A 13,597-nucleotide genomic window follows, 5' to 3' on the forward strand; every position below is an offset into this window, starting at 1 on the left:
TCTATCTATCTATCTATCTATCTATCTATCTATCTATCTATCTATCTATCTATCTATCTATCTATCTATCTATCCATCCATCTATCTATCTATCTATCTATCTATCTATCTATCCATCTATCTATCTATCTATCTATCTATCTATCTATCTATCAATCTATCTATCTATCTATCTATCTATCTATCTATCTATCTATCTATCTATCTATCTATCTATCTATCTATCCATCCATCTATGTATGTATCTGTCTGTCTGTCTGTCTGTCTGTCTGTCTGTCGGTCTGTTTGTGTCTGTCTGTCTATCTAATTATCTATCCATCTTTGTCCACATATTCATCCATCCATTAATTGTAGTCCCAACATTACTTAATTACTTAATAATTATCGTGTGAATGCTCCAAAGAATTCACAGACACGATTTTTTACATACAACAACTTCTTCTTCTTCTACAGAGTTTGGCGCGCTCTACCTTCCACGATTTTCATCCGATTCAAACCGTTCCAACTTCAAACTGTTCAGCCTTTTCGGGAATCGCTGGCTGTTCCTTTACCAATTCCAAAAATTCCAAGATTTCGCAGAATTCTAGGTTTTCTGGGACATTTTTCCAATTCTAAATGAATTGGCCATTTTTTTATTTTTCAATAAATTCAGACCATTGCACCTTCAACGCATCCCACCATTCTGGAAATTGAAAATTCTGTGATTTCAGGTCAACCTCAGCATTGGAGCATTCCCCTCATCTAGTTATTATTGTTATTATTATTATCATCATTATGAGACTCCTAAAGGTCCCCCACTCTATATTAGTGGACATTAGTGCCATGCTGCAATAGGCTTCACAATGAATTAATAATAATTGTTCCATCCATCCATTTCCTACCGTTTGTCCCTTTCCGGGTCGCGGGCGATGCTGGAGCCTATCCCAGCTGCACTCACGCGGAAGGCCAAGGACAAGTCGCCACCTCATCACAGGGTGAACACAGATAGACAACAATCACACTCACATTCACTCACGAGGGCCAATTTGTTACAAATTGTAAAACAAATACATGATATATGATCTTTCAAATCTAGAGGATCTTTGACAAGTGTTTTTGCAGTAGGTTATAGGTATACAATGTAATTAACAGAGTGCTCCTGTCACATTCAGAGGATCTTTGACAAGCGTTTTGCAGTAGGTTATAGGTATACAATGAAATTAACAGAGTGCTCCTGTCACATTTAGAGGATCTTTGACTAGTGTTTTTGCAGTAGGTTATAGGTATACAATGAAATTAACAGAGTGCTCTTGTCCCATTTAGAGGATCTTTGACTAGTGTTTTTCCAGTAGGTTAAATTAACAGAGCGCTCCTGTCGCATTCATTCGATCTTTGACTAGTGTTTTTGCAGCACGTTATAGGTATACAATGAAATTAACATAGCGCTCCTGTCACATTTAAAGGATCTTTGACTAGTGTTTTTTCAGTAGGTTATAGGTATACAATGAAATTAACAGAGCACTCCTGTCACATTTAGAGGATCTTTGACTGGTGTTTTAGCAGTGAGTTATAGGTATAAAATGAAATTAATAGAGCGCCCCTGTCACATTTAGAGGCTCTTTGACAAGTGTTTTTTGCAGTAGGCTATAGGTATACAATGAAATTAACAGAGTGCTCGTGTCCCATTTAGAGCAGTGGTCCCCAACCACCGGGCCGCGGCCTGGTACCGGGCCGCAGAAGAATTTTTTATAAAAAAATATATATATATATATTAAATCAACATAAAAACACAATATACACTTACAAATAGTGCACCAACCTCAAAAACTCCCTTTTTCATTACAAAGACGTCCCTTTTTCATGACAAAGAAGAAAAGAAAAAAAAAGGAAAAAAAAGGACACCCCCCCCGGGCCGCGGGACAAATTATTAAGCGTTGACCGGTCCGCGGATACAAAAAGGTTGGGGACCACTGATTTAGAGGATCTTTGACTAGTGTTTTTCCAGTAGGTTAAATTAACTGCGCGCTCCTGTCCCATTCATAGGATCTTTGACTAGAATTTTTGCAGTAGGTTACAGTTATACAATGAAATTAACAAAGCGCTCCTGACACATTTAGAATATCTTTGACTAGTGTTTTTGCTGTAGGTTATAGGTATGCAATGAGTTTAACAGAGCGCCCCTGTCACATTTGGAGGATCTTTGACTAGTGTTTTTGCAGTAAGTTATAGGTATACAATGAAATTAACAGAGCGCTCCTGTCACATTTAGAGGCTCTTTGACAAGTGTTTTTCCAGTAGGTTAAATTAACAGAGCGCTCCTGTCACATTCACAGGATCTTTGACTAGAATTTTTGCAGTAGGTTATAGGTATACAATGAAATTAACAGAGTACTCCTGTCGCATTTAGAGGATCTTTGACTAGTGTTTCTGCTGTAGGTTTTAGGTATGCAATGAAATTAATAGAGTGCTCCTGTCATATTCATAGGATCTTTGACAAGTGTTTTTGCAGTAGGTTATAGGTATGCAATGAAATTAATAGAGTGATCATTTAGAGGATATTTGACTAGTGTTCATGCAGTAGGTTGTAGGTACACAATGAAATTCACAGAGTGCTCCTGTCATATTCATAGGATCTTGGACAAGTGTTTTTGCAGTCGGTTATAGGTATACAATGAACGTAACAGAGCGCGCCTTTCCCATTTAGAGGTTCTTCGACAAGTGTTTTTTCAGTAAAGGTATGGTCTAAAATCAACAAAGTGATCCTGTCGCATTTGGGCATTGGAGAGTGTTTTTACATTAGGTCCAGAGTGCAGAGTTTTTACAATAGTGTCACATAGATCAGTGGTTCTCAAATCGGGGTACGTGTACCCCTGGGGGTACTTGAAGGTATGCCAAGGGGTACGTGAGATTTTTAAAAAATATTCTAAAAATAGCAACAATTCAAAAATCCTTTATAAATATATTTATTGAATCATACTTCAACAAAATATGAATGTAAATTCATAAACTTTGAAAAGAAATGCAACAATGCAATATTCAGTGTTGACAACTAAATTTTTTGTGGACATGTTCCATAAATATTGATGTTAAAGATTTGTTTTTTGGTGAAGAAATGTTTAGAATTAATTTTCATGAATCCAGATGGATCTCTATTACAATCCCCAAAGAGGGCACTTTAAGTTGATGATTACTTCTATGTGTAGAAATCTTTATTTATAATTGAATCACTTGTTTATTTTTCAACAAGTTTTTAGTTATTTTTATATCTTTTTTTCCAAATAGTTCAAGAAAGACCACTACGAATGAGCAATATTTTGCACTGTTATACAATTTAATAAATCAGAAACTGATGACATAGTGCTGTATTTTACTTCTTTAGCTCTTTTTTACAACCAAAAATGCTTTGCTCTGATTAGGGGGTACTTGAATTAAAAAAATTTTCACAGGGGTACATCACTGAAAAAAGGTTGAGAACCACTGACACAGATGATGTTCGAATAACTTAACATAGTAATTGTGTTTTAATCTGTGACCTTATGACTATTTGTGAAGGTATGTTTAATATTAGTTTAATGCTGAAGTATATGCACTTTTATTTTTGGCTTCTGCATAAAAATATGTAGATAGATGGTCAAAATAGACACCACAATAGAAACCCTTGTGACATGTCCAAGCCAAAGTTAATGTCAAAACAAATTATAATGAAAAAAATAACATCGTATCACATTATATATAGACTGAAAAAATCCCAATAACGTTAACATTTTTATTATTTTACAAGAAAAAATTACTTTTTGGTATGTAACTGAATTTACAATGTGACGTCATTTTGCAGTTCTTTCATTTGGCGTTAGAGGGCGCCGTTTACCAAATGTTGGTGCAAATTTGTCTGTATTCCCTAAATAAGACTATTAGGTTTCAATGTAGATTTAAAAGTGTTTTTACTTGCTCCCAATGAGAAGAAAAGGCAATATTTGTCCAAAGACTATTTTAAAAAGAAAACACATTTTAATGTGAAGCAAACTTTCATGCACTAAATAACAAACACTAATTTTAGGATAGGATAGGATAGACTGATTGATTGATTGATTGATTGATTGATTGATCGATTGAAACTTTTATTAGTAGATTGCATAGTACAGTACATATTCCGAACAATTTACCACTAAATGGTAACACCCGAATAAGTTTTTCATCTTGTTTAAGTCGGGTCCACGTTAATAAATTCATGCTACTTGTTATTTATCCCACAGTGTGGAAATTACGTTGTTGCAGTTCATCTTTTTACAAACAGTAACAGAAGTAAAACGTAATTAAATACAAACATTTAATAACTAAAACTACATATTGCATACTAATTTGGATACATAAAAAAAGATAAGATAAAACAAACAAAAAAACCAAACAAACCACCTAACATCTGTATTACAAACCACAAAAAAAAAAAACATCACAGTAATCACATACAGTCGTGGTCAAAAGTTGACATACACTTGAAAAGAACATAATGTCATGGCTGTCTTGGAAATGTTATTTTTTTGTGATAGAGTAATTGGAGCACATACTTGCTGGTCACAAAAAAAAAAGTTTGGTTCTTTTATGAATTTATTATGGGTTTACTGAAAATGTGACCAAATTGCTGGGTCAAAAGTATACATTTGACCCAGTAATATTTGGTTACATTTCCCTTGGCAAGTTTCACTGCAAAAAGCCGCTTTTGGTAGCCACCCACAAGCTTCTGGCAAGCTTCTGCTTTAATTTTTTAACCACTCCTCTTGACAAAATTGGTGCAGTTCAGTTATATTTGTTGGTTTTCTGACATGGACTTGTTTCTTCAGCATTGTCCACACGTTTAAAGTCAGGACTTTGGGAAGGCCGGTCTAAAACCTTAATTATAGCCTGATTTAGCCATTCTTTTACCACTTTTGATGTATGTTGGGGTCATTGTCCTGCTGGAACACCCAACAGCACCCAAGACTCAACCTGATGATTTTAGGTTGTCCTGAAGAATTTGGAGGTAATCTTCCTTTTTCATTGTCCCATTTACTCTCTGTAAAGCACCAGTTCCATTGGCCGCAAAACAAGCCCAGAGCATAATACTACCACCACCATGCTTGACGGTAGGTTTGGTGTTCCTGGGATTAAATGCCTCCAAACATATTGCTGGGTATTGTGGCCAAACAGCTCCATTTTTGTTTCATCTGACATCACATTGACAAAGATAAGACCTTCTGGAGGAAAGTTCTATGGTCAGATGACACAAAATTATTAACCAAATATTACCATTGCTGTATGTATACTTTTGACCCAGCAGATTTGGTCGCATTTTCAGTAGACCCATAATAAATTCGCAAAAGAACCAAACTTCATGAATGTTTTTTTGTGACCAACAAGTATGTGCTCCAATCACTCTATCACAAAAAAAAATAAGAGCTTCCGAAATGATTGGAAACTCAAGACAGCCATGACATTACGTTCTTTACAAGTGTATGTAAACTTTTGACCACGACTGTAAGTGCGTTGGAAAGTAATTGTATATGTTTTTAGCTCTGTGTCAGACCCAACTCTCCTGTGCCATCACTTAGACTGTGTTTCTATTTCTGGCCTGGCTCTGATTGTGGACCCTCCCAGTCCATGCTCTGTTTTTTTCTAGTGTCAGTTGTTCATGCTTATTAGGGAGAGAGAGAGTTGTCACAGGCTCGCTTCCGAGGGGATGCGGCAGCAGCAGCTGCTCTTGGGGCCACAGCTACCGAGGTGAGAACATCTCTGACCCAAACAAAACTTGTGTGCTTCCTCTTCGGATCGATCTCACCTCGAAAAAGTCTAGACCGAGACCAGGAGGATGGAAACCAGCCCCATTCCGGTTGTGACAGTCCAAACCACCCCCTTTGATGACCAGAGACCAGGTACCAATGGACTGCGGAGGAAGACAGCGGTGTTCGAGGGGAAGAAGAATTACCTACAGAACTACATCCAGAGCGTCTTGTCGTCCATGGATCTTCGGGACCGGCAGGGGTGCACCATGGTGGTGGGCAGCGATGGACGCTATTTGAGCCGGGGGGCCATCGAGGTCATAGTGCAGATGGCGGCCGCTAACGGGGTGAGTTTGGAAACTTTGATCCCCCTTGTCAACTTAGAGGCCATTTTGGAACACACTAACTTTGATTCAACCTCTTAAGGCCCAAGATGTTTGTTTACATGCTTTCTTTATTTCTCTTTGCTATTTGGGCTCATTGGACCCTAATTAGAATAAAAACTAAGAATCACCTTTTGATATGATGTACTTAGCCCATAAGTACACAAACGTGTACTTCATGTTTAGTGACATGCTAATTCTTATTTTGACACTTTTCAAATTCCATTGTATGTTGTACTCTTCTGACACCACCAGATGGCAGTATAAGTGTCCACATAAGTGGCTATAAGACCTCAATTCAGTGGTGTACACAATTTTGGAAATAAGAGCTAAAAGGTGCTGTCCACACATGTGGCCAACTAAGCCTATAGAGCAGGGGTCTCAAACTCAATTTACCTGGGGGCCACTGGATGCAGAGTCTGGGTAAGGCTGGGCCGCAAGAAAAGATTTCTTTAAAAAAGTATTTATTAAATGTCTTTATTTTCATTTTCAACACAAAATAGAATCAAAATATAAATGAACAAAATGAGGATTAAGAAATTTGAGGCAATGCAAATTAAATATAAAAATAACGGTTTGAATTGGTCCAGGTTATCGGGGAATGTTATTACTGACGGTATTACTGCCGGACAGATGTCGCGGTGCGACTGCAGTCAGGCACGCTAGAAAACCCTCGTCTCCATGGCAACGTCGCTGTCGTTTTCACTCATTAGCCGCTTTTCCACTAACGCAGGGGTAGGCAACCCAGAACATTGGAAGAGCCAATTTGGACCAAAATAACAAAAATCGTCTCTGTCTGGAGCAAATGGGAGGGATCGCTTAAGTGACGTCAATGTTTGGCCCTCGAGAGCCACATACCACACCATGATTGGTAGATTCCTACAGCTTCGCACACAACGTTGTCAAGCGCCATTCATACAAAACTCGCGGGCCGCACTAACATTAAACTTTCATATTGAGGTTGGGGGCCGCAAAATTACATCTCGCGGGCCGCAATTGGCCCTCGCGCCGCGTGTCTGAGACCCCTGCTATATAGGTTTTAAAGTACAAGCAAACTTGAATTTAATGGCAGTAGCTATGTTTTAATGGTCATAAATGGCGATGCAACTACCACAAGTGCTAAACAGCGTGTGCAAACTGTAAGATTGTACGTACTATTACTAAGGGTGCTGTAGGTGATTGACTAAGACTGTGTGGACAACTGATAACAAGTGCAAAAGTAGTGCAGACTGACACATTTAAATGAGGATTTCGCCTATACCAGCTTTCACCACGAAGATGCTCATGTGTGAATTATATTTATATAGCACTTTTCTCTAGAGACTCATGGCACTTTTACATTGTGAAACCCAAATATAAGCTACAATTTTTTTTTTCAAACCAGTGTGGGTGGCACTTGGAGCAGGTGGGTAAAGTGTCTTACGGCAGTGACTAGGATGGCAGAAACGGGGATTGAACCTGGAACCCTTGAGTTGCTGGCATGGCCACTCTACCAACCGAGCTATACCGTTATATTGAGTTTGAGTTTGAGTTTATAAAACAATATTGCCTTCCACATTTATTGCATCATATGGTCTAACCTGTAGCATATTACTATGTTGTTGACATGCAGCACACAAATATAATATGTACCAACTTTTGTTGGAATTGGGGGTTAAATCACCAAAATGATTCCCGAGCGCGACCACCGCTGCTTCTGACTGCTCCCCTCACCTCCCAGGGAGTGGAACAAGGGAATGGGTCAAATGCAGAGAGTAATTTCATCACACCTGGTGTGTGTGTGTGACTATAAGTGGTCTTTTTGTGGGCTATATACACCGGCCGAGTCAAACCAAAGACTACAAAAATGGGACCCATTACCTCTCTGCTTGGCACTCAGCATCAAGGGTTGGAATTGGGGGTTAGATCACCAAAAATGATTCCCGGGCGTGGCCACCACTGCTGCTCACTGCTCCCCTCGCCTCCCAGGGGGTGATCAAGGGTGATGGGTCAAATGCAGAGAATAATTTCGCCACACATAGTATGTGTGTGTGTGACAATCATTGGTACTTTAACTTTTTAACTTCAACTTTATATTCAAGAGCAATCTAGACAAAATAACCTGATTTTAGCTCTCTGAAGGTGCGTTTTGGGTGGCACTGCGGTGTTGTTGGTACATCTCTATCATTCGCTAACAGGTTTTATCCGGCCCGAGTTTGCTAAGTATAAAAAATTAACCAGAAATTTTTGAATGAAATAACCTGCTGTTTTAAATGTGTCCACTGGATGTCGCAATAACAATTCTTTGTATCTTTGTAGATGATGTTACATATGAACAAAATAAACCACACGATGTACAAACCCCGTTCCCATTGTAGTTGGGAAATTGTGTTACAGGCAAATAAAAACAGAATACAATGATTTGCAAATGCTTTTCAACCCATATTCAATTGAATGCACTACAAAGAAAAGATATTTGATGTTCAAACTCATACAAATTTTTTTTTTTTTCAAATAATATTTAACTTAGAAATTTAATGGCTGCAACACGTGCCAAAGTAGTTGGAAAAGTACATGTTCACCACCGTGTTACATCACCTTTTCTTTTAACAACACTCAATAAACGTTTGGGAACTGAGGAAACTAATTGTTGAAGCTTTGAAAGTGGAATTCTTTCCCATTCTTGTTTTATGTAGAGCTTCAGTTGTTCAACAGTCCGGGGTCTCCGCTGTCGTATTTTTCGCTTCATAATGCGCCACACGTTTTCAATGGGAGACAGGTCTGGACTGCAGGCGGGCCAGGAAAGTAACCGCACTCTTTTTTTACAAAGCCACGCTGTTGTGACATGTGCTGAATGTGGCTTGGCATTGTCTTGCTGAAATAAGCAGGGGCGTCCATGAAAAAGACGGCGCTTAGATGGCAGCATAGGTTGTTCCAAAAGCTGTATGTACCTTCAGCATTAATGGTGCCTTCACAGATATGTAAGTTACCCATGCCTTGGGCACTAATAAACCCCCATACCATCACAGATGCTGGCTTTTGAACTTTGCACCGATAACAGTCTGGACTGTTCGCTTGCCCTTTGGTCCGGATGACACAATGTCGAATATTTCCAAAAACAATTTGAAATGTGGACTCGTCAGATCACAGAACACTTTTCATCAGTACATCTTAGATGATCTTGGGCCCAGAGAAGCCGGCTGCATTTCTGGATGTTGTTGATAAATGGCTTTCGCTTTGCATAGTTTTAACTTGCACTTACAGATGTAGCGACAAACTGTATTTAGTGACTGTGGTTTTCTGAAGTGTTCCTGAGCCCATGTGGTGATATCCTTTAGAGATTGATGTCGGTTTTTGATATAGTGCCCTCTGAGGGCTCGAAGGTCACGGTCATTCAATGTTGGTTTCCGGCCATGCCGCTTACGTGGAGTGATTTCTCCAGATTCTCTGAACCTTTTGATGATATTATGGACCGTAGATGTTGAAATCCCTGAATCTATTGCAATTGCACTTTGAGAAACGTTGTTCTTAAACTGTCTGACTATTTGCTCACGCAGTTGTGGACAAAGGGGTGTACCTCGCCCCATCCTTTCTTGTGAAAGACTGAGCATTTTTTGGGAAGCTGTTTTTATACCCAATCATGGCACCCACCCGTTCCCGATTAGCCTGCACACCTGTTGGATGTTCCAAATAAGTGTTTGATGAGCATTCCTCAACTTTATCAGTATTTATTGCCACCTTTCCCAACTTCCCACCTTCTTTGCACACAAAAAAAAAGTTTATCAGTTTGAACATCAAATATGTTGTCTTTGTAGCATATTCAACTGAATATGGGTTGAAAAGGATTTGCAAATCATTGTGTTCCGTTTATATCTTCATCTAACAAATTTCCCAACTCATATGGAAACGGGGTTTGTAATTATTTGCGTTCACACGAGGAAAACTTTTCTGCAGTTCCGTGAAAGTTGGACGAGTGAAAGGCAAAGAAGGGAAATCCCTACAGCCCTCTGCATGATTACTTTGGACCTGCTCCGAAGAAACATGTGAAGGGAATATCGGTTTGTTTTTGACATCCTATTTTTCAACTTGCCTGGCCAAATGCCTCAGGTTTTCTGCCTTATCAGCTCCTCCATCCATCCTGCTCTTCTTTCCGGGCCAATCTTTGATCCCCTCAGCCTCTCTCCTGCCAGATCACTGAAGACGCTCCCAATTCCTGCAGCGTAAACATTGCAGGAGGCTGTAGTTGTACTTTCGGCGCTATGAATGCTAAGGAGCATACATTCCTCTCGGGTGAGGACACTCTTATTATGGGATGCTGCTGCCGCTACCAGGTTGAAAGCAGGAGACAATTATAGAGAGGCTTAGGCTACTTAGGCTCCACCTAGCACAGACATTTGACTTTTTCTATCCCGGATGATTTTTGAGCGAGAGGCACTGCACGCCTGGTCTGGTGACGAGCCAATCACAGAGCACGTTGACACCTATGGACAACTTTTAGAGTCTCAAATTAGCCCAAAAGGAACTCCGCACAGATATTCTAATCCTCAATCTTCTAACCCCGGGGGTTAGATGATGAGAGTATTTGGTGAACTTCGTTTTGTCCTACTAATTTCGGCGGTTCTGTGGACTGTGACTTAACGGTTTGTTTACATGTACGATCTTCCACTTTTTCTTTGTCTCATTTTGTCCACCAAACGTTTTATACTGTGCGTGGATGCACAAAGGTGAGCTTTGTTGATGTTATTGACTTGTTGGAGTGCTATTTAGGCCTTATTCAGTCAGCGCATGACTGCCAGCTATTCAATGTTAACATGCTTAGGCTAGCCGTATGTACATATTGCATCATCCTGCCTCATTTGTTGGTACATTTGAGCTCAATTAAGTTCCTTTACTTGTATCCTCTTTGTATATAATTTTGTTTTGCATGTCTCATGACACATTACCTGCATGTAACATTGGCTGCGTTTCAGATAGTTGTTTGTGCGCCATGTTGTTCCAGACCACATCAAATGTTTCCCAGCTTGCCAAAGATTGTAATAAATCTACTAAAAGAAGACAGCCTGCCGTTTCCTTTAATTTGGACACACACATTTATATCATTGGCCATTAAGTCATTTCCATGAGTTATCTCACCTTCTGAGTAGCCTCTGATTTATTTACAGTTTCCAATGTTGTAAAAATGTGTAGAATAAATATTACATTTCAACATTTCTGCCAACAAAGATTTGCTTCCGCCTGCGACACATAGTCATTTTGATAGTAGGCTAATATAGACACTTTGAGGTTTCATGGGGTAGTGGGTATAGCGGCCGTGCCAGAAACCTGAGGATTGCAGGTTCGCGCCCCACCTCTTGACATCCAAATTGCTGTTGTTGTGTCCTTGGGCAGGACACTTCACCCTTGCCCCCGGTACCACTCACACTGGTGAATGAATGATGAATGAATGATAGGTGGTGGTCGGAGGGGACGTAGGCGCAAACTGGCAGCCACGTTTCCGTCAGTCTACCTCAGGGCAGCTGTGGCTATAAATGTGGCTTACCACCACCAATGGTGTGAATGAATGATGGGTTCCCACTTCTCTGTGAGCGCTTTGAGTATCTAAAAATAGAAAAGCGCGATCTAATCCAAAATCTAATCCATTACTTACATCAATCAATCAATCAATCAATGTTTATTTATATAGCCCTAAATCACAAATGTCTCAAAGGACTGTACAAACCACTACGACTACGACATTCTCGGAAGAACCCACATAAGGGCAAGGAAAACTCACACCCAGTGGGACGCCAGTGACAATGATGACTATGAGAGACCTTGGAGAGGACCTCGAATGTGGGCACCCCCCCACCTCTAGGGGACCAAAGCAATGGATGTCGAGCGGGTCTAACATGACACTGTGAAAGCTCAATCCATAGTGGCTCCAACACAGCCGCGAGAGTTCAGTTCAAAGCGGATCCAAGACAGCAGCGAGAGTCCCGTCCACAGGAAACCATCCCAAGCGGAGGCGGATCAGCATCGTAGAGATGTCCCCAACCGATACACAGGCGAGCGGTCCATCCTGGGTCCCAACGAGCGGTCCATCCTGGGTCTCGACTCTGGACAGGCAGTACTTCATCCATGGTCATCGGACCGGACACCCTCCACAAGGGAGGGGGGGGACAGAGGAGAAAAAGAAAAGAAGCGGCAGATCAACTAGTCTAAAAAGGAGGTCTATTTAAAGGCTAGAATATACAAATGAGTTTTAAGATGAGACTTAAATGCTTCTACTGAGGTGGCATCTTGAACTGTTACCAGGAGGGCATTCCAGAGTACTGGAGCCCGAACGGAAAACGCTCTATAGCCCGCAGACTTTTTTGGGCTTTAGGAATCACTAATAAGCCGGAGTCTTTTGAACGCAAATTTCTTGCCGGGACATATGGTACAATACAATCGGCAAGATAGGATGGAGCTAGACCGTGTAGTATTTTATACGTAAGTAGTAAAACCTTAAAGTCACATCTTAAGTGCACAGGAAGCCAGTGCAGGTGAGCCAGTACAGGCGTAATATGATCAAACTTTCTAGTTCTTGCCAAAAGTCTAGCAGCCGCATTTTGTACCAACTGTAATCATTTCATGCTAGACATGGGGTGACCCGAAAATAGTACCTAACAGTAATCGAGACGAGACGTAACAAACGCATGGATAATGATCTCAGCGTCTTTGGTGGACAAAATGGAGCGAATTTTAGCAATATTACGGAGATGAAAGAAGGCCGTTTTAGTAACGCTTTTAATGTGTGACTCAAAGGAGAGAGTTGGGTAGAAGGAAATACCCAGAGTTTTTACCGAGTCACCTTGTTTAATTATTTGGTTGTCAAATGTTACAGTTGTATTATTAAATAAAGGTCGGTGTCTAGCAGGACCGATAATCAGCATTTCCGTTTTTTTGGCGTTAAGTTGCAAAAAACTTAGCGGACATTCATTGTTTAATTTCATTAACATGATGTGTTGTCTTCATTAAAACACTTATAAATAGAGAATTGTTACAAAGGAGAATCGAGATTAATTTGAAAATATATACTTTTTTGACACCCCTAATTCCCACCTCCTTTCCACGCTGGTCTGTCGGGTTTACGGGACTCATATTGGGTTAGAAAAGTGGACAAATCTTGTCATAAAGCAAAAAAAAAAAAAAAAAAACACAGGCAGGGCATACACTGAAGGGCTGAGAAGTGACTAGAAGTGTACTTTGCAGCAAGACACATGGAAGGCTCCTCTCCTCCAAAAAGAAAGATGTATTGATTGATAGGGGCGCCATTAGATAATGGGTTTCCCTATGTAAAGCGCTTTGAGTCACTAGAGAAAAGCGCTATGTAAATATATATATATATAATAATAATTATGTACGACTTTTAAAGTAATTTTGATAGTAGGCTAATATAGATACTTACATCATGCGTTGCCTTCATTACAACACTTAAATAAGACTTTTAAAGAATTTTGATAGTAGGCTAATATAGACACT

General features: G+C 39.9%; 1 protein-coding gene across 1 annotated transcript in view; it reads left to right on the forward strand.

Moving 5' to 3' along the window:
• Positions 1-5,649: 5,649 nt before the first annotated feature.
• pgm5 (phosphoglucomutase 5) overlaps positions 5,650-13,597 on the forward strand; it is a 74,198-nt gene continuing 66,250 nt past the window's right edge. The window contains exon 1 of the mRNA XM_061900676.1: positions 5,650-6,079. Within this exon, the coding sequence (XP_061756660.1) occupies positions 5,822-6,079 (258 nt within the window). The 5' untranslated portion in view covers positions 5,650-5,821. The remainder of the gene's footprint in view (positions 6,080-13,597) is intronic.

This window comes from Nerophis ophidion, linkage group LG01 (genome assembly GCF_033978795.1).
Source record: "Nerophis ophidion isolate RoL-2023_Sa linkage group LG01, RoL_Noph_v1.0, whole genome shotgun sequence".
In the NCBI taxonomy this organism is placed as follows: domain Eukaryota; kingdom Metazoa; phylum Chordata; class Actinopteri; order Syngnathiformes; family Syngnathidae; genus Nerophis; species Nerophis ophidion.